The 23,024-nt window shown below is 47.9% G+C and overlaps 12 protein-coding genes across 12 annotated transcripts; 6 read left to right on the top strand and 6 right to left on the bottom strand.

The window, feature by feature from the left end:
• Nucleotides 1-64: 64 nt before the first annotated feature.
• FSUBG_8419 (uncharacterized protein) lies at nt 65-595 on the bottom strand (the record flags this gene model as incomplete). The annotated part of the gene is made up of 3 exons (XM_036686826.1): nt 65-241; nt 297-498; nt 552-595. 3 exons carry the CDS (start codon nt 593-595, stop codon nt 65-67), a joined length of 423 nt encoding a protein of 140 aa, XP_036536039.1.
• An 867-nt stretch (nt 596-1,462) lies between these two features.
• Nucleotides 1,463-2,294, top strand: FSUBG_8418 (uncharacterized protein; the record flags this gene model as incomplete). Its single annotated transcript, XM_036686825.1, has 2 exons — nt 1,463-1,610; nt 1,660-2,294. 2 exons carry the CDS (start codon nt 1,463-1,465, stop codon nt 2,292-2,294), a joined length of 783 nt encoding a protein of 260 aa, XP_036536038.1.
• A 931-nt stretch (nt 2,295-3,225) lies between these two features.
• On the top strand, nt 3,226-4,409 carry FSUBG_8417 (alpha beta hydrolase fold; the record flags this gene model as incomplete). Its single annotated transcript, XM_036686824.1, has 2 exons — nt 3,226-3,295; nt 3,352-4,409. The coding sequence occupies 2 exons, from the start codon at nt 3,226-3,228 to the stop codon at nt 4,407-4,409; spliced, it is 1,128 nt and encodes a 375-aa protein (XP_036536037.1).
• Nucleotides 4,410-4,688: 279 nt separating this feature from the next.
• On the bottom strand, nt 4,689-5,171 carry FSUBG_8416 (uncharacterized protein; the record flags this gene model as incomplete). Its single annotated transcript, XM_036686823.1, has 2 exons — nt 4,689-4,971; nt 5,026-5,171. The coding sequence occupies 2 exons, from the start codon at nt 5,169-5,171 to the stop codon at nt 4,689-4,691; spliced, it is 429 nt and encodes a 142-aa protein (XP_036536036.1).
• A 424-nt stretch (nt 5,172-5,595) lies between these two features.
• On the top strand, nt 5,596-6,780 carry FSUBG_8415 (uncharacterized protein; the record flags this gene model as incomplete). The annotated part of the gene is made up of 1 exon (XM_036686822.1): nt 5,596-6,780. The coding sequence occupies one exon, from the start codon at nt 5,596-5,598 to the stop codon at nt 6,778-6,780; it is 1,185 nt and encodes a 394-aa protein (XP_036536035.1).
• Nucleotides 6,781-7,069: 289 nt separating this feature from the next.
• On the bottom strand, nt 7,070-8,068 carry FSUBG_8414 (WW domain protein; the record flags this gene model as incomplete). The annotated part of the gene is made up of 1 exon (XM_036686821.1): nt 7,070-8,068. One exon carries the CDS (start codon nt 8,066-8,068, stop codon nt 7,070-7,072), a length of 999 nt encoding a protein of 332 aa, XP_036536034.1.
• A 562-nt stretch (nt 8,069-8,630) lies between these two features.
• On the top strand, nt 8,631-9,646 carry FSUBG_8413 (uncharacterized protein; the record flags this gene model as incomplete). The annotated part of the gene is made up of 2 exons (XM_036686820.1): nt 8,631-8,709; nt 8,760-9,646. 2 exons carry the CDS (start codon nt 8,631-8,633, stop codon nt 9,644-9,646), a joined length of 966 nt encoding a protein of 321 aa, XP_036536033.1.
• A 118-nt stretch (nt 9,647-9,764) lies between these two features.
• FSUBG_8412 (TOXD) lies at nt 9,765-10,850 on the bottom strand (the record flags this gene model as incomplete). The annotated part of the gene is made up of 1 exon (XM_036686819.1): nt 9,765-10,850. One exon carries the CDS (start codon nt 10,848-10,850, stop codon nt 9,765-9,767), a length of 1,086 nt encoding a protein of 361 aa, XP_036536032.1.
• A 1,360-nt stretch (nt 10,851-12,210) lies between these two features.
• FSUBG_8411 (glycolipid 2-alpha-mannosyltransferase) lies at nt 12,211-13,605 on the top strand (the record flags this gene model as incomplete). Its single annotated transcript, XM_036686818.1, has 4 exons — nt 12,211-12,258; nt 12,345-13,136; nt 13,197-13,485; nt 13,538-13,605. The coding sequence occupies 4 exons, from the start codon at nt 12,211-12,213 to the stop codon at nt 13,603-13,605; spliced, it is 1,197 nt and encodes a 398-aa protein (XP_036536031.1).
• A 982-nt stretch (nt 13,606-14,587) lies between these two features.
• On the bottom strand, nt 14,588-15,366 carry FSUBG_8410 (DUF124 domain protein; the record flags this gene model as incomplete). The annotated part of the gene is made up of 2 exons (XM_036686817.1): nt 14,588-14,800; nt 14,854-15,366. The coding sequence occupies 2 exons, from the start codon at nt 15,364-15,366 to the stop codon at nt 14,588-14,590; spliced, it is 726 nt and encodes a 241-aa protein (XP_036536030.1).
• A 1,619-nt stretch (nt 15,367-16,985) lies between these two features.
• Nucleotides 16,986-18,482, bottom strand: FSUBG_8409 (UPC2-like regulatory protein; the record flags this gene model as incomplete). The annotated part of the gene is made up of 6 exons (XM_036686815.1): nt 16,986-17,023; nt 17,084-17,106; nt 17,160-17,176; nt 17,241-18,118; nt 18,174-18,280; nt 18,448-18,482. The coding sequence occupies 6 exons, from the start codon at nt 18,480-18,482 to the stop codon at nt 16,986-16,988; spliced, it is 1,098 nt and encodes a 365-aa protein (XP_036536029.1).
• Nucleotides 18,483-19,286: 804 nt separating this feature from the next.
• On the top strand, nt 19,287-22,527 carry FSUBG_8408 (glycosyltransferase family 1; the record flags this gene model as incomplete). The annotated part of the gene is made up of 11 exons (XM_036686814.1): nt 19,287-19,395; nt 19,480-19,577; nt 19,632-19,647; nt 19,721-19,872; nt 19,937-20,295; nt 20,352-20,512; nt 20,590-20,847; nt 20,914-21,022; nt 21,087-21,467; nt 21,551-22,037; nt 22,120-22,527. 11 exons carry the CDS (start codon nt 19,287-19,289, stop codon nt 22,525-22,527), a joined length of 2,538 nt encoding a protein of 845 aa, XP_036536028.1.
• Between the last annotated feature and the right edge of the window lie 497 nt (nt 22,528-23,024).

Here is a 23,024-nt window from a genome sequence, read left to right as displayed (position 1 = left end):
CTACTCAAATTATGCACTGTCCTTCAGGGTCCTTCGATGGAACCGACGACAAGGCTGTCCCATACTAGTTCGCCTCTGCTCCCTGTGCTCCACACTTCTTCTCACAGTAGTAGGTAAACTGAGATTTATCGTCAGCCAAGAGTTCAAAAAGTCCCAGTGACAGGGACTGGGGATAATATGCCAAGGTACTCACCTCGTCACCGCCAATATGCCAGCCATCAGACCCACAGACAAGACCATCCTATCTCATGTTAGCGCCTCACTCCACCAAGACATTTGTATCTCGTGTGACCCACAAAGCGACAGTCAGGGCACTTGTCCCACTGGTTATTGCCAGTGTTGCGGTTCCTGTAGTAGGCGCAGGCGCAGTTGGTAGCGTCAGGAAGAAGCTCGTAGTTCACTTTCCAGTTGTAGCTGGGGCTCCATGCCGTTCCACCACTGGGGCTGTAGTGGCGGTTGGTAACGCAGACAGCTTGGCTGTGAAGCTTTGCAGATGCACTGTTGAGATGTTGTTAGTACTGAGGTGTAAGGTGCATGTTAGGGGATCGTACAGAGTTGCGAGAGCGAGAAGAGAGGAGATGCTGAGGAACTGCATTGTGAATTCTGTTGCTAAAGAGAACAATAGAGATTTGGTCTGGGACTGAGAGAGAGGTAGAGAGGAGAACGTGATGCTGGGTGATCTGGGCTTCGACGATGGGATCAGTAGTGCTTATATGTTGAACATTACGGCTGAATTTCAAAAACGATTCCGAAGACGGAAGATCCAATTCTTCCATGGCAACCCATGAAACAGGCATCGTGCGACTGTTATCTGAAGCTATACCCTTTTTTCGAACCTGAACTGCCAATTTCGCACTCGAGTCATGCTATAAGATAGAGTACCAGGATACATCATCTCTCCAAGTCCTATCGCTCTCCCACGAGGCTCGGCAGTTGTCTCGCAATCACGACTCCATAGACGAAAACACCATGCATACATTCCTTCTAGAATATCCCCGACCAGTGGTGAATTATTCCGTATCTCGGACCGACGCATCAACCTTGTTGTCGTGATCGTCGGACCCGTCGACTGGCAAGCCACCTTCCTAATGCACTAGAAGCTCGGGTCTTACCGAGACCTAGATAGGATAAATCCATAATCACCGATACATTAAACTTCTGTCAATGGACGATCTTTATAGCCGCGCAAATAGCTTCATGTTTAGCACGTTGGGAGATTACGAGTGAGTTTCCGGAATCGGATGGGAAAGCAACTGCCGATGTTGTAGTGATCAAGGAGTTGCCAATGGTGTAGATAGAACGATACGATACCTTGAGAAGTTTAGTCTCAAGTCGGGCATATTCTTGTATAAAAGGCTGAGCTGCTCTTGGTAACACAACGCCTCTCATTCTTCAGTCAACACCTCTCTTCCAACACCTTAGCAACTTCTCTTTATCTGACCTCCTCCGCAGTCTTCGAAAGATGATTGCTACCAAGTTCATCCTTCTCAGCCTGGCCGCTGTCGCCAGTGCCGCTCCCTTCATGACAGAGCGCGATCTCAACTCCACCCTCTGGACCCCCGACCACGTCCTCAAGCAAGATGAAGTCATCCTCTACGGCGAAGGCCGCAGTAAGTCGCCCTCTCACTCTCCACCTCATCACCATTTAACATACCCCAGTGGAGGTTGTTCACGTCAGCGTCTATGAGAAACTTCTCGAGTCAGAGGGTATTGCCCCCATTACTCCTGAAATTGACCAAGACTGGCTCGACGCCGGCTCCAAGGCCGTTGCACCCCGCGATCTCGAGGAACGTCAGTCCTGCAGTGGCACAACCTCGTACGTGACCGACAGCACTCAGCGCTTCGTCGACTGGGACGTGCAGATGTCCCCCGTCGTCATCGGCGCCGGCAGCGACGGTATCGCTGTCAGCGTTGCGTCAGCTTTCAGCATCTCCAACAGCGTTTCCGTCAGTGCAGGTCTCGATCTCACAGCTGTGAAGGACCGTCTTGGCGCTAGCTTTGGTATCAACTACTCTCGCACTTGGACTACTCAAGCCACCGTCACTGTCCGCGGTACCGTGCGCTCTGGTGAAACTGGTGTTGTCATCACTCGACCTTGGACTAACCGTCGCTATGGACGGCAGTTTAGGGGTTGTGTTGGGTCTATGCAGCAGACTGGCACGTGGATGGCTGATGCGCATGAGGAGGGGTCTTATGAGGGTGTTAGGTGGGTTGCTGGTGCTATTACTATGTGTATCAAGAGACAGAGCAGCATTCCTCTTTCTCGATGCAACGGCGGTGGAAACTTCCGGTAAATTGCTATCGATGGTAGAGCCCGTACGAGTCATGGACCTGGAATCTCGCGTGGCTTGACAGGGCGGGTAGGGAGTGTCAACGGGTATAGCACGGAAATGTACGCACGTGGTAGCCATTGATGCGACATTGGAGAAGTTGGATACTTTTGGCTAAAGGGTAATGCATTAGGCATTTAATGGCGGATGAGAACTTTATAGCTTGTTGGTACTAGCTGGTAATACAGGTAGCTTGGATATACAACCAATAAGCTGAATTACTCGGAGCGGCTGTCTTATGATTTTTTGTGAAGTCAGAAGTGGCTGGTCTCGTTTTATTCTTCTACCGGCTGGATGATAGGAGTAAGCCAGCAACGCAACGGCAGTAGGTCAGTATTTGGGTTGGACGTTCCATTAGACGACATGATGTTTTAACTTGCTTAGTTGAACCACTCACGAGATGCGGGGGGAATGGACACTAAGAGAAATGGCGTCACGAAGTGCGGTTTGTGCAAATGAGCCTAGCCTAAGAGCCAAAGCCCAGGTTGGGATGTCAAGGATACCGTCTAAACTTCCCTGGTGGGTAATGGAACCGATATGGGCGTACATGCTAAGATAAAATCTGAGGCTTGTTAGTGGAGGACTGGTGAGTATGGAACCTCGGCAAGAGTGTCGAGAGATCTGGGGTATGGGGTAAACTAAAAACGCAGCTTCAGAATGGGGATCCTAACTATATCACCAAGCATAAACTAGCGTGAACTCTATTACTTGCCGTTAACAATTGCCGCCCTCCCGAGCCGAGGAGGGTTTTCTGTTTGTATCACTTGACTCTCTGTGGCTAATGATATACCGATCAAGTATATTAAGCCAAGGCTTTGCAAGTCCACAATTCTTTTCACGTATATGCTCGATCTGTGGATTTCTACATTAGCGGGGATCAATATTCCAAGCAGCGATGAAGTCAACTACGATCCCAACACTCTCTGTCTTTGAGACACTGGGCCTTGCCGTAAGGATACTCCTAGGTAAGTTATCACTTCACACCACAGTGTCATTAGCCTCATAGGCTCACAATCTCAAGTACCCGGAACCATCGTGGGTATTCTCATCCGAGGCCTACCACTTGCTATCAAACATAACATCCCATTACATCTCTGGCTCAGCTGCATGGTCGGACGCATCCTCCTGGGAAATTTCAACCCACGGCAGATCCAATTCCTCTGCACACCAACGATAGATGTCTACACAGCCTGGATCAAGAAGCAGCGGGACCAGGGCCATCACACTCAACTAAACATCGACATTGAGCCACTCGCCGGAACTGATGCATCTATAATGTGGATTGGCAACCGGAAGAAAGCATCTAAATTCGTTCTGTTCCTGCACGGCGGCGGATATGTTGCGCCCCCTCTGCCGGGGCACTTGACTTGGTGCTGGGAAGCATATGTGAATGGTGGACCTGGTGCGAGTCAGGAGGTCGCTGTTGCGGTACTGCAGTATACGTTGGCGCCTGGTGGGAGATATCCTGATCAGCTTCGCCAAGCCTCCGCCGCTCTAAATCATCTACTCCAGAGCGGCGTGAATCCCCGTGATCTGATAGTCGGCGGTGACTCGGCGGGAGGGAATTTGACAGCGCAACTGGCTTATCACCTCTTGCATCCTCACCCAACGGTCCCAGAAGTGAAGCTTGAGAGTCCCCTAGCAGGAATGTTCCTGGTCTCTCCCTGGCTCAGCGATCGATCAGACACTTCCTCGTTCAAAAACTATGGAAACGTCGACATGCTCTCTGCGGGCTTACTCCAGCGAACCTCCATACACTCATTTAGCAGCGACGACCTCAAGCCAAAGGTCAACGAAGCTCACCCAGCCCTCTCCGTGGATGGAGATTTATCATGGCTAAGTGATCTCCCTACGATAACCAAAGCGCTCTACGTCACTGTTGGTGGATGCGAGGTTTTCTGTGATGCAGTCGTCGAATTTGGGAAGGCTGCTCAAGAGAAATGCCGGTCGATTCCTGTAGTGTTTGAAGTTGGTGAGCGTGAGTGTCATGACTTTATACTGATTGAGAACCAAGTAAAACGGGTAGGTGATGCTACGGAAAGGATGAGGAAATGGGCTTCGGGGATATTATTTGACTAGGAGTTAGGAGCCAGAGAAGTGTTGGGATAGATTTGTTGGTTAATGGAAAGGACAGGAGCTCTACGGCGACACGATAACGACAGGGGCAAGACTTTGCAAGATGTTTGAGTATTTAACTCATGGACCCAGTGTAAATATTCAAGAGAAATGAGGCACGGCCTACACGCGAAACCCCGTCGAAAAGTCGTACTTTAGTAGCTTGCTAGTCTACGAGTCTTAATCTATGTAACATAGTAGGTATAATAGCGCTGACCTCGGCCAACCATCTACCTGAAATGTCTAAGCAGCTGCCTTCATTACCTCAGTCAGTTCAACCAGCATTTTCCTTCCGTCAACAACCTTGATGCTAGCAATCAGCAACGTAGAATACGTGCTACCAACGCCAGTCTCCTTGTTGGAGTCGGTAAAGCGAAGATACTGGGAGACGCAGCCAGCACCTGAGTCATCGGGCGCATCCCAAGATTGAAGCTCCTTTGTTTCGTGAATAGTCGTCTTGTTATCGACACGGAACTTCATGATGATATCGTGGAATGACTGTCGCGTGAAGTGATCATGGTTGATCCTAGGTTTCACGATTAATTCCGTTCGGGGTGATTTGTTTTGGGGTCGGATTTACCTGGCTGTAAAGTCTTCTGCAATGCACTTTTTTATGGTATTTTCTGAGACTTCATCATCTGGTTGAGCGAAGATTCGGGCGTAGAGATCTTCCATCCAGCTGCCCAGGGCAGAAATGGGGAGGGCGGATTCAAGGTTGTTGGCCATGGTGGATGAATATCGGGTTTGTGAGTACTTTGCCAGTTTGAATAATGTTGTGAGATGCAAAGAAAGAGATGACTTGAAGGCTTCTTCAGCAGTTATTTATACCCATTTTCCAAGTCAAGGCCTTCGATATGCCATGTAAATCGGGAGTGGATCCACACGAGGTTTGAGTCTAGCGTGCGGAACTCCGCATCTTAGTCAAACAGGCCCAGAGTGATCGGGCTCGGCGCTGGCCGACTTATCTTCGCAGCGGCTAGAGTATCTGCAGCACCAATATTCGACTACTAAACAAACGACCCGCGCAGACATGGTATCTTCAAGACAAAAGTCGTGCTCGGCCTGTGTTCGGGGTAAAAGGCGGTGCGACCTCGGGTTTCCGCAGTGCGGACGCTGTCTTGCGACAAGGGCTACTTGTGTCTATGCTTGGATGTTACCTGAAGACGCGCAAGAGGTGCCTGGAAGGTCTGGTTTAGTTGTTTGGGATGATCAAGTCGACACTACCGAAACCCCTCGATCCAACCGTGACTCATTCACGCCTGAAGTCGGCCATGATATTTCGCTGTTCCCAACTCCCATTACCATTGCCCCTCCTCTGGTGCCACTCATAGATGAGATCACCGGCCGAGGAAGAACAATATCATTATTCACCCCAGACCCTTGTCCTCACCACCCGTCTCCAAATTTGCAGACGCCTTACAAGGGCAATACCATTGGTACTTCCTTACTGCCACAGGGATCCAGGAATAGACCGGTATACACAAACAACACTTTGAAGGAGCGTGCAGAGTATGAAGCAAGTCGAATAGTTCATCAGGTCAAGACATTCGCAGAATCGGGACAAACATCTTTTATCCACTGCTCTCAAACTAGCAATTCCACTGTACTACGAGATGCTTTGGCTGCTTGTTCTCTTTACACAGCGCGCAACTCAGCGAATGCATCTCTTGTAACATCAGAAATTTCACGGCGAGCAGAATTACTCATACAGGCGACAGACACAGCAATCGCTTTGGGTCCTCTGAGCTCTCAATCGGCCACGAGTCTTGACCTCCTACCCTCTGTCCAGGCCATGCTTGTGTACCAGTGCATACGACTATTCTGGGATGATAATTCACTACAAGAACAGGCTGAGCAGGACGCCAAGTCAATAGCTAGATGGATTGATATCTTGCAAGCACTGGCGCAAGAAACTACCTCCAGCAATTCAAAATTTAATCAGCCCTGGAAAGACTGGGTCCGAGCAGAGAGCATCCAACGTACAATGATCTTTGCAGATCTTGTCGAGAGTATCTACACCTTTCTCAAATTCGGGTGGTACCAGCAAAGTACGAGGCTGGCTGAGCTAGGCTTCACAGGCCGCGCAACCATATGGAACGCAAGGTCACTTACAGAGTGGCAAAAAGCCATAGAGCAAAAGACCTGGCTCAGATTAGATATGTCGAGGTTTCTTGATAGTGTTAAGGGGACTTGTTTGGATGACCTTGATGAATTGGGGACTATGATACTGGTCAGTTATGAGGGCTTTGAGGTGTTGAGAGAGTGGGCTGGTGATGATAAGAAGTTGCTCGAGAAATGGGGCTTAAGCTCTGGATGTAATGATCCATTCAAGTAGTTAACTCCATAGATCTGAAATAGACATCGCTACACCCTTATGTAGAATAGCAATGTAAGGTTTGCACCTTCTTCGAAACCAGGTATATAGCTGTGTTGATGAATTGAATCAAAGCCAGTATACATGAAATAAACGTGCGATTGTGCAATGGTCAATTCTTTCTTAAGTGAGCTATCTAATGTCTATCTCCTCCCTCACGACCTTCTTTGTCCTTCTCACATCGGTCAAAGCCATCGATAATGTCTCTGGGACCCAGGGCGTCACAGGAGAACATGCGGCCTGCCATTAACTACTCCTCATCCTGCAATCCTACCAGCTTGTTCGAGTCCTTCCACAGTCGTTTCGCCTTCTCAACATCATAAGCGTGCGGGGCATAACCAGGCCCAATCATCTTGTCGTCCCCATCAACCGCCGGCTTAGCAACATCGCAGTCGACAAGGTACTTGCCACCATCATGCTTCCAAGCTTCACCAACAGCTGCCCAGACCGTAGTTGCAGCTCCTTGTTCAACACTCTTCATCACAGGATAGATATGCTCCATACCCTTGAAGGCGTCGGGGGGCATGTGTCTCGTAAGGCCTGTAGAAATGATACCTGGGTGGACACTAGTGGCGTGTAGGTATTGTGCGCCATAGCGGCGCTCAATCTCATTGGCCATGTAGATATTTGCTGTCTTGGACTGGGCGTAAGCGACGTTGGGGTCGTAGTCTCCGTGCTCAAAGGCGTAGTTATCAGAGTCGTTGATACCATGGATGTTATGGCCGGAAGACGAAAGAACCACAACACGGGAGGGGAGGTCAGGCGAGGCAGCAGCAAGAAGAGCAGGCTTGAGAAGCTGGAAGAAGAGGAAGTGAGACAGATGATTGGTGCCGAACTGGAGTTCATGGCCATCAGCCGTAAAGCGAAGGTCAGGAATAGCCATTATACCAGCGTTGGCAATAAGGCAGTGGATTTTTGGGGCCTTGTTCAAAATAGCAGCAGCGGCAGCGCGGACAGACTCAAGAGACCCCTGATCCATCTGGAACAGTTCCATACGGGAAGAGTCAAAGATGCCATCAAGCGCAGTCTTGGCCTTGTCGAGGTCTCGGGCTGTGAGGTATATAGTCGCCCCAGTAGCGGCGATGGCGCGGACGGTTTCGATACCGATTCCAGAGGAGGTGCCAGTAATGACGAAGACTTGGCCCTGGCGTTTTTCCTCGACACCTTCGTCTTTGATGATCTGGAGAGCTGTTGGGCGAGCGTCGCCTGGGCCTTTGGTGGTGGCATGAGCGGCGGTATAACGAAACATGATTGGCTTTGGGTTTAAGAATAGAGAGTTGGAAAGTGTGCTGTAGTTTTGGACTGTTGAGAAATGTTTGTTATTGAGACGGGATGAATTTTGAAATGTCAGTGAGCTGCGCTTCTTTATATGGAATGCTCTTTGTCGAAGAATGCTCATACTCTTCATTGTGGATTATCATTGAGTAGCATTATTACGAAGAACAACTTACGAATCATCTTCGCATGGACTTAAAGTAATATCCACAGTATTATCACCGTGTAGTTAACATAAAGTCAAAGAAAGAAACATAGACCGTGATTATTCAGTATTAAACTCTAGGGTGAGCTGGCGTACCTGGCTGATGACATTCCTGCCTCTCCAGGTCTAGCCCGTCCCACTTACTTTCCAGGGAGAACGGAGTACAGGTGGGGTTGATGACAGTTTATCCTCATCTAGTTTAGCTTGCGGGCCTTGACCATCGGCTTGCTCCATTAGCGCGGAGGGTGTCTCAACTCGCCGAAGGAACTCGGCCGTCAATTTCATCTTGTCCAGACTACATCTCAAAATCGATGATACACGCCACATCAATATGGAGAATTACGCCGCAATTGCCGAGGCGAATAAGCTGCGAAGAAAGCTGCAGAACCGGAAGAATCAGAGAGCTCGTCGTGAGTTGTTCCGTAGTCAGATGACTGAACGTGCTTATTAATGTGTCTAGGACAACGGATCAAGGGTAAAGACTTTGAGATAGATCAGATATCCACTTCATTTGAGGTCAGGCGCTGGCGTGTTGACGAGGTTATTGATGACTCTCCCCAAGATGAGGAAAAAGACTCAACAGCCGTATCTGTATCCTATCCTCCGTCCTATACGCCTCACTGCACAAGGAAGGATACCTCAGCTGTTGAACCGCCATCATCTACCGATCAAATCATGACCATACACTCAACACCCAAGCCCATCAACGCCAACTTCCCCCTCCCGTCTGACCAGCTCCTCCATCTCATCCAATTCAACGTCTACCGCGCCTTCATATCCATCAAACGCACCATAAACACAATATCACTAGACCCAACAACCTGTCCCGTCTTTGGCCCCTGCCTAGACGATACAACCCGCTACCCCCCAAACCCCAATATTCCTTCTTCTTTGGCCCCTACCACACTGCAGCTATCTCAATATCATTTCCCCTGGATCAACATTATGCCTTTCGCCCGCCTGCGAGACAATCTTATACGACGCGAAGGCCGGTTTGATAATTTTGAACTTTGGCGCGATCTCGTTGGTGATCTCATGAGCTATACTGCTGCGCCTTGGCAGCGAGGAACACCGTTTAGCTTCTCTGCCAGCACCGAACAACCGCGAGGCCTGGCCTTGGAGAATTATGTAGATACAGACGAACTCACGGCCGGACGCAACGGACTTATTATTTGGGGTGAGCCGCATGACACGCAGAGTTGGGAGGCAACACCTGGTTTTCTGACGAAGTGGTCATGGGCAGTTGAGGGCTGTGAAGAGCTCGTGGAGATCAGTAATCGCTGGAGGATGAGAAGAGGGGCGGAGCCAATGCGCCTGTCAATGTCGACATTGGAGACGAATGGCTGATAACGACGGTCTGCACCGCCACTTAAATGTTAGGAGAAATGTATCAAAAAGAGGTTATTACCAAACAAGGTATTTATGTTAAATAATTATTAGAGCTTAAAGCACTGGTCTGTTACTCTTATGCGTTGATGAAACGGACAACCTGCTTGCCTCCCGCTACCTGACCTGCCCGCAATTTACCCAACCCCTCAAATATACCATCAAAGCCACTCTTCAGCTCAATAGTAGGAATAGGTTTCAAGATATGTGTAATTTTTGGTAGAGTCTCATAAAAGCGTACAAGAGCAGCTCGATCTTGTGGCCTGACTTCAAACTTGGGTCCAATTGGCGGTAGCCATTGAAAGGCATGCCCCATCGCTGTATACGACATGACAAGATCGTACGTGACGCCAGGAGTACTGGATTTACCATTTGGCAGCAGTGTAACTACCTTGCCACCACTGGGCTTGAGAACCGCGGCGCAGATGGACGTTGACTTGCCCTCTGAGAAGCAATCCACCGCTTTTGTGATTTTGGGAAACTCTTTGATGATATCTTCTGAAACGGAAGGGGCATTGTAGTCAAAGACAGCATCGGCACCGTATTGCTTCACTAGCTGGGATGAGCGGGGCGAGGCAGTCGTGACGACGGTGTATCCAGCTGCTTTTGCTAGTTGGATATGATATAGGCCTGCACTTGTTGATCCGGCGTAAATGAAGATGGCTTCATTCTTCGGAGTAGCAGGTTTGGTATCGATGAAGGGTAGCCCGTGATGGACGTTGAGGACCAGCATGGCCGTCACAGCTGAAACTCCGTATGTAGTCGCCTCAGTATCGCTGATATGTTCAGGGACTTTAAAAGCCAGATCTGCATCGATCTTCAAATACTCGGCAAAAGCGCCCTTGTCAGGATACAACCCGCCATGAACAGCGCCAGCAACACGATCGCCAATTTTCCATTTATCCTTGGCAGAATCACCCACTTTGTGAACAACACCTGCGTAATCACATCCGATGATCGAGTTGGGGGGAGAGATAATGTCGAGATGCTTGAAGTCGGTTGGGTTCAGGGCTACAGCTTTGACTTTGACGAGGATTTCGTTGGAGGAGATGCTGGGGATGGGTATATCGTCTTGGACACGACCGCCTTGACCGCAGATGGCTTTGGTGCGCGTGGCGTTGATGAGCCGTGTGACGATGCTCCGGCCGGAGACGAGAGCTTTCATGGTGACGATAACGATAATGACTAAAAAAAGGAGAAATCAATATTACTGATTGTTAGAAACGAGGATTCGTGTACTAGATTTAACCTATTTATTAGAGTTAGGAGAGAACCGCATTTATCAATCCGCCGGGTATTATGACGGTATTGTTGAGTAATCGGCTCTATACACTATTTTAGGTTTAAGCCGCTGCCAAATCGACGTCTTCCGGCCTCTGATCTCCTGTTTGCGGAGCAACCATCTCCCCGAGACAAGCACGCTAATCTCAAAATTGGTCCGGCTCCACGTCCGTTCCAGCGGAGTTTCGGATCCGTAGGCGGTTGGTTTACAATTATTGCCGAGGCTGAGGATAATCGTCTACAGCATCAAATATACGAGGAGTCGACTAGAGTATACAAGACCATTAAGTTCAATAGCTACAGTTTAATGCGAATTATCTTGACTACGCTCTTGAGGCCAAATTTGCGACTTCTCTCAAGCCCTGGCTGAGGAAACCCAAAGGTCTCATCGGGGGTTGCAAACTCGGGACTCAGCGTTCTTCTCATCGATCAAGGCCCAGCTGGCCTATCAAAGGGGATATGCGAACTAGAATTAATGTTGTGCTTAGTAGAAGCCCTATAGTGGTAGCACTTAACTACCCCAATCTACCGTATATCCCTTCAGTGTCATTTACCTCTGATGACAAACCCCCAATATCCGCCACGAAGAAGATATCGTCTCGACGATAGAGTCGGCTTTCCCCGGTATCATTTTCAAACTCGCTCTTGTTGTGCAAGGCCAATTTCGTAAAAAGACATCGGGTCAAGGGGGCAATGAGGAGTTTTAAATGCTCGGTCACAATCTCATTCATTGTTTCTCTTCTATCCACATCGTCAGGTGTTGCCACTTCAGGGATGTAAAAACTTGTTTTATCCCTTAAGAACTAAAATATGTGCCAAGGGTAGCTGAATAGCTAAACCTTATAGATAATGTGCAATTGGTGGTACTACGGTTGAACTTTTAAATCTTTCAAGGGATGAGCTAATCTAAATCGAGGTTATACTAGTAAGTTTGTTCCTGGGTAAAAGGCTAAGCAGCAGGGTCAAAATTAGGTTTAGAATTTAGGCACACTAAAATAAATATCGCCCTTGAGTGTCAGGGAGCAAAAGTCAACCGAAATTCCCCATAAACAGAGATACTTAGTGCTAAAATTTAATATGCTACCTGTTTTAAGTACTGTGCAAAGTCCCCTTCTTATACTTCCATTGTCAGTTGATTTTCTTAGTTTACTGGTTTCTGTGTTTTCTTCACTCATTTTTTCTGATTCTTGACTTTCCTTACTACCTCTTTATATAGGTTATGACACCATACCAGTCAGGTTAAAATGCGCTTTGGACCTCAGCCTCTTTCTGTCAAAAGATCCAGGCTATATGTAAGAATAATCGTATTCTTATTACTGGTAAGCCCTCATTATCACCCGGCCGAGATTGTAGCTCAGACGCCTAATACCATGTGTAGGCACTAGGATTATTTGTATATCTAAGCCCCGCGACCGTATTTTCAGACTCTCGGTGTAATGCCTTCGATTTCAGGTCTCGGAATTGTCCTGCTGAGTCGTCCGTCGCATCTCACGGAGAGACAGATAATGCTTCGTTGAAGCACACACCAAACCGGCCGCCATTTCAGTCTTCACGCGTGAACGCTACATTTGTCACCCTTGCGCGGAACAGCGATGTATGGAACATAGCCAAGTCAATACGCCAAGTTGAAGATCGTTTCAATAGAAACTTCGGATATGACTGGGTGTTCTTGAACGAGAAGCCATTCGATGCGACCTTCAAGCGAGTAACCAGCGCCCTTGTATCAGGCAAAACCTATTACGGCTTGATCCCGCCAGATAACTGGTCATTTCCTGATTGGATTGACCAGGACAAAGCGAAGAAAACCAGAGAGGATATGGCCCAGAGGCAAATCATCTATGGAGACTCTGTGAGCTACCGCCATATGTGCAGATTTGAATCGGGCTTCTTTTTTCGGCAACCCCTCATGATGAACTATGATTACTACTGGCGGGTGGAGCCAGATATCAACCTCTATTGCGATGTCGATTACGACCCTTTCAGATATATGATGGAAACGAAGAAAAAGTACAGCTTCGTGCTGAGTCTTCCTGAGTATATCGAGACGATCCCTACCCTTTGGGACACTACCAAGGAATTCTTCAAGAACAATCCTGATCATCTAAGCCCACATAACTCGATGGACTTCTTGAGTGATGACAATGGAGCAACATATAACAAGTGTCACTTTGTACGTCGTCGCACAATACTAATACAGTGGCGAGGGAGAAGACTGACATTTCGAATCTAGTGGTCAAATTTCGAGATTGGCGACTTGAACTTTTTCAGAAGTCAAAAATATCTAGATTATTTTAACCACCTCGATCAAGCCGGCGGCTTTTTCTATGAGAGATGGGGTGACGCCCCGATTCACTCAATCGCAGCCGGGCTCATGCTTGATAAGTCCGAGATTCATTTCTTTGACGACATCGCGTATTGGCACAACCCATTCACTCACTGTCCAACCGATGCGAAGAAAAGACTCGAACTTCGTTGTCACTGCAACCCAAAGGACAATTTCGATTGGAAAGGTTATTCTTGTAAGTTACTGATGACTCATGATTAAGAGGTTCTCATTAACGTGGCTACTAGGTACATCAAAGTTTTTCGATTCTCAAGGGATGGAAAAACCGGAGGGATATGAGAACCAACAAGATTAATGGAGGAAAGGAATTTTAGAGGAATTTAAATGAAATTGTAAAGGAGGAGGCCCACTGGGTGACTGTAGCTTAGGTATTTAACGCCAGCTCTAGTATTTTAGTTAAGCTTGGTTCTTAGATGTATTTTTCTGACATAATAATTCCAAAAACAATGTTCTTACATTACTGTTACTGCTAAAGTATATTATGATGCAGTATGTTCAACTGTATCAGTCTTGTTAAGAAAGAGGTAGTTAATTCTCGATTTCTTACCTAATATGTATAGGATAATAAGCAAACAAGGCTGATCCGCATCAAGAAGCTCGGTCTTGGCAAGACCTTCTATTTACAAAGCTCCGGAATATTAGTTAAACACTCCTCGAAATTACAGAATCTTTTGAAACCTCTTGAGTCCCCGATCATTATCTTGCACTGGAGAAGCTGATGTAATTCTGGAAGTCAAGGACAATTTTCTATCAGCAGACAATAACCCGGCTGCTGTCATCACTATGAGAGTCTTAGCTGACTTTGGTGAAAGATAGTTGAGCCCTTCTGTAACTAAAAACCACGAACTGATTTTAATAGAACTCAACGAAGATCGAACTGTGTCAGCAACACCACCTTCACCACCACTGTCAAAAGAGACCGTGGAAAGTTTCATCTCATACAAACACAGAAGGTCCAATCGCTCGGACTATACGATACCCTCTACGAATAGCGTATCATTGTCTTGAAAGAGATTGGTAGATGACTCCATAGCCAGCCATGGGAGTCGAAATGTCATCCAAACGGGTTGAAAATAGCGTTATGTCAGCAAAGTCGCCAAAAAAGTACTTCGCCATCTGTAATCAAGAAATGCCTAGTACCGATGATCTAGTCGATGTTAAAACAACTCAGTCAGCTTCTTTCGTCAACAAATCTCATATTTGACCTATGAAAATTGACGCCAACCTCAAACAAGATATCCATCATAAAAACGTTAGCGTCGATAAGTCGAACAGATCTAAGCCCCAACAGTTGCCTTAATAAATGACTGAAACTCATCCATGTTTCGCGTCTGTACATAAACCGATCCAGGGCCAGTGAAACGGCAGACCAGACCCTCGCCCGTCTTCATTCCAGTCATCGCTCCTCCGCCAGCCTTTTCGATGGAGTACTTGCAGCTCCAAGCTACGAGATGACCATTGTCGACAATGTGATCTTCCCCAGGTCGAAGCTGTTCATCAATAATTAGTAGTGCCCGGTAGTAAAATGCCTGGGAAAACTTACATCTAGTCGATCGACAGCACCAAAGCTTGTCAGCCACATAATGCCTTGACCCTCAATACGAAAGACAAAGAGGTCCTCTCCCGAGAACAACGCCTTGCCAATACCCTGGGTCTCCCTCTTCTTGGAAATCTCAGAGGTGCAAGCGAGGAAAGCATCTTTGCCAATGGTCCAAGACTGTTGACCATCAACATGCAGGGTAATGATGTCTCCAAAAAGCGTCGGGCCAAGCGCAACGCGACCTGGGCCGGCGTACGTCGACTCATACAAGTTACCGCCAGTAAAGAGCTTTCCTAGAGAGAACTTGGACTTTCCGGCTAATTCGATAGAGCCGGACATGTGAATCATGGCGCCCGACTTGGAGCGCACCATGGCGCCTTGCTGGAGATCAACATTGAGAACGGCGTTTGTGTCGCGGTGAGCGATGCTGTAAGTACCGCCTGGAAAAGCATCTCTGTCATTGCTTGGTTGCTGCATCGTTTGTTGATGCTGCGGGTATCCTTGTTGGTGGGCCATGGCGACGTATGAAAAGGTAGAAGCTTCGAATTAAGAGAAGATGAGGGATGAAGATGGGAGAGATGACAGGTGTCAGATTTATTTATGTTCTTTCAGCTCTGCTGACATTGATCTACATTGTCAGCAGTGACATAATGTTCGGTACATTGGTACGTAAAATGGTTCAGCTCTGCCGATCCCAGTCAGCCTTGGCCCGTTTAGGCAAGTCGGTATTGAAATGTGCATTGTCTTACGTACCCTCCTCAGGACTAGAACAGAGAGTACGGAGGATCCGTACAGAGGTTTTTTGACAAGTAAACAGCCTTATGCTCTTTAAATCTCCGAGCCATCCCTGCACTCTGTTGAATGATTCGTGGTGTGTTAAAGTAATTGTTATATAAATCTGGTCAGTTACTTACGCAACTGTAATCACATGAAAACGTCGGTTCTGCGATCTTGGGCAATTTTGTTAGGCAGCTGGTATACTGTACTGCCTAAACTGATTTGATAAGACTGTTATTTTGAGTTGATAGACCCCCACTGCTGATGCTCACATCACGCGCCTCACACGTCGATCCTGCAATCATGTCTTAGACATACCGGCCCTAGTATTGCTAGTCCTACTAATCGCTCTTGAAGGGTAAATGGGATTCGTGTGAAATAAGACTGCCGAGTGAGCTAGCTGCCTTAGTTAGTAAATCAAATCGGAGTTTAAATACCTGCTTGCTGGCAACTTAGCTTTATTGGCAATGCCCCTTTGGTCTGGCCTTTTGTCCAGCTTTAAGCACTTGCTGGTCGGTTGGCTTATCGAATTGGTGTCTATACCTATTATCCTTGGAGGAGAGAATTTGGTCATGCTTGCTGAAACTGCTATTGGAAAGCCTGAACGAAGGTAAGCATCTTTGCAGGTCAAGCGTCACTATATTTCTGGAACTATTATTCATCTTTAATGCCATCATTCCGGTGGCTCTAGTTGTTACCTTCGCCATTTGCCTCCTGTTCCGTTCGTTAAGGCCTTTTATTATAGAACCCTGTCGCAAAGGCTATCTCACGAGCCTGGTCTTGTTCGATTGATATGCCCCCGCCGAAGATAGTAGCCATTAGCAGTCATGGCGAAGGGCAACAGCCTAATAAAAAAGGTCTGGTCAAGTGCCGTCAATGAGAACAACAAAGGTGTTGGCTCTTGGCGAATCCAATGTCCTAAAACAAAATGTTCGCCAAAGATCTACGGCATCTCGTGGAGCGATGAGAAGAGAGGCAAGTCTTCTGACGCAGCTAAATAACTAGACCCGATATTGTCTTTACAGGGTTTCCGCCGAAGGTCCGCCCGCTGAATCTTTTGGCAGATAAAGGCCTTCAACGGCCGCCTCGACTTTGATGCCTCTAAACTTACCGGCTTCCAGAAGCAATTGTATCAACGAATGCAAGCCTACAACTAGTTTCAGGCGAGTAAGCTAGTGCCGCCTCAATAACGACATTCGGTTCAATTTCATGATGAGGCCATTCACTCTCCTCCTCCTCCAACCTGATGTAATATGGCCAGCGGTTATGTAATGATACACAATCGGCTGGCTTATCGTCATAGCTGAGGTTTTGGACATAATGTGTTGAAACCCTCATAAATACGACTCCATGGCCATCTAAGCTAGTCTCGAGTATGTCGCTTCATTTATTCGCGCTGTTTTCAGTGTAGTAGTGGCCGTTGACATCGGCCATATTTGTCCGCTCTATGGCTCACAAGATTGATAGGCTTTGGGTAGCCTGTTGAGGCGTAGGATACATGGTTCATACCAATAATCTTCTTGGAGTGTTACCTCTTTGGGCTAGCAACCTGAGTATGTCGATAGTATTAGACTAATTAATTCTTAGTCTTGAATAATCTGCAAAGGCCATACCAGCCATTCTCTCCAGTAACTCCCCAGGATATCTGCTATTACCTCCACTATCTCTTTGCCCCAGCCCTCCAAGAACCAGTAATTCCTTATCTTATGCAGGAGTGCTCCAAAGAGCGAAAACAGGATCAAAGCTGGCGGCTGTCTCTGCCGCAGGAGTGAGAAATAGGATTCGGGTGCAAAATGAATAAACATCAGAGGTGCAGACCACTCTTTGTTATATCCCCAGTTGCTTCTCGTCTCAGAGTCCATTCCGCGGAACTGCGATGAGTAAAGCCGGCATTTCCGGAGGACCTGAAGCGCCTCCTCATAGACCTCGGCATGGTCAGATTCGTTCCAAGATTCGCGGGCGTGGCAGAAGTGGACATCTTCAGAGTCCTGACTTTCTTGTTCTGGGTTGAGTTCAGCCCAGTTCCCCGTACTCATTATGGCCTTCATGCGCCCAAATCGTAAGTAATTATGGGTAGGCTGCAGCACAGCTTGTAAACCGCGCATCATAGGAATCCATTCTGTACCTAAGACCTTCTCCTTCTGTGCCGATGTCAACGCGGTAGGGCCTCCATCTATACCCTGGTAAAGAGGATTTGATGTAGCAAAGACATATAGGACATTGCATATGGACCAGGTAAATAATGCTTCGCTATTGTCTTCAGTGATGGTGCAAAGTTCTTTCCGGAATCCGGTCGAGGCCTCGCTGTGATGATACATGCCAACTAGCCAACTCTGAGTTCGCTCAGTTGGAGAAGTGTAAGCAATATGCAGAGCGGCAAGGCCCAGCAACGCATGTAAGACGAATGGATATCGGAAACCAATTTGAGGAAGCACCTCCTGCCATATGTGCAGTGTCTTGGAGCATCTGCAAAGATCAACGCTTGTGTGCACTGTCCAGTGGTGAAGCAGATGTAATTGATTTAACTCCAGTGCTTGGCTGGTCACATGGCCAAGACTCTGGAGTGCTGGAGCCGGTGTTGCTGTAGATCCCGAGGGTGACACTGACACGGCCAGTGGTGAATGTACGAGGGAGGGCGGCGGTGGTATAGACACTGGTGTTGCAGTAGACTCGACTACTCCGTCTGGGTATTTACAAACGGTTCTGCGGCTCAGGCATGACCGGCATGTCGGGTGTTCCTCGCTACACTGACAAGGGGGCAAAAGCTTGTTTCAGCCTTGGCCAGGCAAGTCGAAAAGAGGAATTCGGAGACAAACTTACCTTGACTCGGCGTTTTCTGCAGGTGAAGCAGCCATTTCTGGACTTTAGGTGTGGCCGCCGTGTCCGAGGTCCTGTCGAGGATGGCCCCATGATCAATGACGTGCGACTTGGAAATGCCGAGAGGGTCCAGCCGGTCTAGGCAAACAAAAGAGTAAGCAATCAACGGGGATAGCTGCTTGAACTCTAAACGACGTATAATGAAGAACGAAAAATTGACTGAGAAAGTGATTCAGAACGAAGAGAAGACTGAAAGAAATCGTATTGCTAAGTCTCGGGTGGCAAAAAGGAGTTTGGCAGATCACTTGGTGGGGCAGTGGGCAGGGCTCTTGGGAGAACAACCAGTCATATTGATGCCCTAGGCTGAGTATCTCGTTCAGCCTCGTACACTTCGTTTACTCGTTTAACAACTGACAAGCACTAATCCCTTTCGGTGCCCCTAGTGTCTGATCGCCGGTGTCTCCGGCACTTGATGTTTCTTCATGACGCCCTACTCCGTAGATGGGTATTATTTGCAGCCAGGTAGAACCACGTTAGCCATTGGGTTTCTGGGTTTTGGATGGATCGCTAATGCCCAGGTGGATACAGCACTCGTTGGTCTCGTACTCTTATCGTCAATACTACCTAAGCCTGAGTCAATGCTTACTAGACTTAGATCAGTATGTTTTATTGCAATGTCAGACCCCTACGGCCAAAGCCGTTGGTAGCCTCCATTGATAAAGCAGAGCCGCCTCCAACAAGCTAGCTACAGCCCAAAAACAAAAGAATCATCAGACGTCACCATTGCCTCCCCCGTCCGCCCTCTCATCGAACCCCCCCCTTAGATCATCTACAGTTGCGCCATGTCTGTAAACACAACAGACGATGCACGGCGGAGGGCCCTAGGCGAAAATGGCGCCCTTTTCATCAAAGGCCACGGTACTCACCTGGATACCGCAGCAGCTGTGAACGGTTAGTCTCGACTCTCGAGGGCCAACGCCCCAACAACTTCAAGCCGGTAGATCACAACCATTAACACCATTGCCTGCTCAATAGATGAGGCCCGTATCGACTTGACATTTGACGGCAAAAGCTCTCTACAAAATGTCCTGCAAAACGCGATGCCACCTGAGTCCTACACGAGCAACGCCGCGGTACGACCTCATCTTGGTGCAAGGGCACCTTGTGCACTGAATATAGTGCTGCAGATTGTTGGCAGCCGAGGTAACACCAAGCTCCCTTCAGATTTGTATTTGCATTGGTCTAGCTAACCACCTGCTCTGCTCCTATCACATAGGCGACGTTCAGCCCTTTATTGCACTCGGCACAGAACTACAAAAGCACGGGCATCGGGTCCGCATTGCTACCCACGATGTCTTTGCCGACTTTGTGCGACAGTCCAACCTCGAATTCTATCCCGCGGGCGGAGACCCTTCGGACCTCATGGCAGTAAGTCTGACACCTATATCAAGGGATTTTTGCCGCTATGGCTTTTCTAATACCGCGGATAAAGTATATGGTGAAGAACCCGAGCCTTGTCCCCTCTGTATCTTCGCTTATGGCTGGCGACATCAGCCGCAAGCAGGATATGGTCGAGGAGATGCTAGGCAAGTTTTGGCTGTCGTGTATCGAGCCCGATCCTATCTCGGGAGTCCCCTTTATTGCTGAGGCTATAATCGCAAACCCTCCAAGCTTTGCGCATATCCACCTAGCAGAAGCCTTAGGCATTCCACTGCATCTTATGTTCACTATGCCTTACAGTCCCACCAGGGCTTTTCCGCATCCGTTAGCGAATATCAAGCAGTCAAATCTCGATCCGAAGTTGACAAACTACTTGTCATATGGGATGGTGGAGACGCTGACATGGCAAGGGTACGTATTCTACTCAAAAGGGACAGGCCAAGATTATTTACTGAACTTCAACGCAGGCTTGGAGACATAATCAATGATTGGAGGAGAGAAACACTGAATTTGGACCCCGTGTCGTCTTCTAACGCACCCAGCCTTCTCAGCACCCACCAGGTGCCATATACGTACTGCTGGTCTCCCGCCTTGGTACAGAAGCCCTTAGACTGGCCGCCTTATATCGGTAAGTCCCAGGGACCTCTCCAATGACATTCCGTATCTGTAAGATACAGAATTTGCTTATTAACAGACTGGTCCTAGATGTGTGTGGCTTCTTTTTCCGGGAGGAACCACAATACAGCCCGCCCGATCATATTGCCCAATTCCTGCAGGCAGGGCCAGCACCTATTTATATCGGCTTCGGAAGTATTGTCATGGATGATTCAGCAAGGATGACCGATCTGATTTTAGCAGCGTTACAAAGGTCCGGCGCCCGCGCCATCATCTCTAAGGGATGGGCCAAACTTGGTGAAGGCCGCAGCGCCGAAAACGCCATATTTATCGACGACTGCCCTCATGGTAAGCTGACCGACCAGCTTTCCAACGCCGCTAGATTCTGTACTAAAGCTTTATTTTTGAATCTAGAATGGCTTTTCAAACACGTTGCGGGTGTAATACACCATGGCGGAGCTGGGACAACGGCTTGTGGGCTTCTCAACGCTTGCCCTACCTTCATCGTCCCTTTCTTTGGGGAGTAAGCACACATCCAACTAGCCCGCCTCCCATAGTGTAGTACAATATGATTAACGAGTACTTAGCCAACCGTTCTGGGGATCAATGGTAGCCAAAGCCGGCGCTGGCCCATTCCCGATCCGTCACAAGGAGCTCGAGATTGACAGTCTCACCAAGGCTATCGAGACGCTGGTTGCGCCCGCTACAAAGACGGCCGCACTCCGCATATCGCAAACCATGCGAACCGAGAATGGCGTCGCACAGGCCGTGCAGTCCTTTCACCACCATCTCCCGCGGGACACGCTTACGTGCGACTTGTTGCCCAGCGAGGCAGCCGCCTGGATATACGATGCTAAGCGATTGGACAAGAAAACCAGGAAGAGGTTCAAGAATGGGCTGAGGCTGTCTCCCAGGGCCTTGAGCGTCCTTAGTAACCGCCAAAAGATCGACTTGACCAAAATGCAGCTGTAAGTGTCGATGCCTGTCTAGTCTAATTCCTTGTGGCAATACCTCCATGTCAAACGATCGGGCTTACCAACACATGCCGCAGAAATCGCCCCAAGCCGGTGGATATCGAAAACCGGCGATGGGATCCCTTGACCGCAACGTCATCGGCCCTGCTAGGTTCGCTCGTTGAATTCTCAAAGGGCTTCGGAAGCCTGATGTCCGCCCCCGTCATCAAGGTCCGACACGAGACTGCAAACCGGGAGAAAAGACACGCCGCAAGAGCAGCACTCAAAGCTGAGTCCCGGAGTAGATCGCCTGCAAACTCCACTACAACCGAGGACCCCCAAGAGAGAAGTCTGGTAGAAGCAAAATTGAAACCAGACCGAGAGGTATCAACGTCGTCAAACGCCGGAAAATCCGCCGGAAAGGGCATCTCCAAGATGACCAGCAGCGTTCTCAAGGGGTCGCTAGTTGATGTGCCTCTCGCTCTCACTGAAGGCCTACATAACCTGCCAGAACTATACGGCGAAAAGGTCCGGAAGCATGACAAGATAACAGACTGGAAAAGCGGCACCGCTGAAGCTGGTAAGGTATGTACTCCAAAGCTAGTCTCTCTCTACCTGTTTCCAAACTTGTAGCAACTTTACGAAGAGCAGTGGTAACATATCACAGAACTTTGCGTACAACTTCCTGGATGCCTCCTGGTGCCTGTTCAAGCAGCCCGCTGTCGGTGCAGTCAAGGGAGGCCCTGTGGGATTGGTGACGGGTCTCGGCAAGGCAGGCTTCGGGCTGATTGCCAAGCCCGGAAGCGGTAAGTCTTTCAACGTTCTGTTCCGCTTGTTTGGAGCAGGCAGTTTCGAATCTTTGCTGATGGGTTCGGTCTTGACTCGTTTAGCCATGTTTGGCCTCCTTGCATACCCTGCACTAGGCATTTACAAGAGTATTGTAGGAAGCCTTTCAAAGACAGAGAAGAAGGTCCTAGAGGCGCGGCTTGCGCACGATAAGTACTTTGCCAAGATTGACCCAATCGAGGACCAAGATATTCAAGTAGTTTTGAGCTCATTTGGGGTGGGAAAGTAGCATATTTATTGCACATCGACGTAGACTTTATACAAATGTACAAAGGATATGAGATTTCAGAGCCTGATAACCTTACTTTAGTATATCACGAAGTACACTTTATTTTTCTTAGTTATACATAAGCCTTACACAGCTCTACCTTAACATACTCTATAATGTTATAAGTCTTAAGCTTTGCATTAACAGGGAGAAACTTAAAGTTCTATATAGGTAATACCTAGAAGATTTCTTATTTCTTATAAATAAAATTATAAAGGCTATAATAGTACTACTTACTAGGGTTAAGTATAGTAAGAGAACAGTCTTAAAGGTTAATAATATAAGCAGTTAAAAAGAAATGCTTATATTAAGAGATACTAGTTATTAAGGCTAGTTTATTTATATAAAAGCTAGAATAATTAAAGTAATAAAAAAGCTTATAGAAATATAACTAAAAAATAACTAAAATATTTTTTAGTTTTTTAAGCTATAATTATTAAAAAATAATACTTTACTAC

This window comes from Fusarium subglutinans (assembly GCF_013396075.1).
Source record: "Fusarium subglutinans strain NRRL 66333 chromosome Unknown NRRL66333_c0000116, whole genome shotgun sequence".
NCBI classification, from domain to species: domain Eukaryota; kingdom Fungi; phylum Ascomycota; class Sordariomycetes; order Hypocreales; family Nectriaceae; genus Fusarium; species Fusarium subglutinans.
This window is presented reverse-complemented; position numbering and strand designations above follow the sequence as displayed.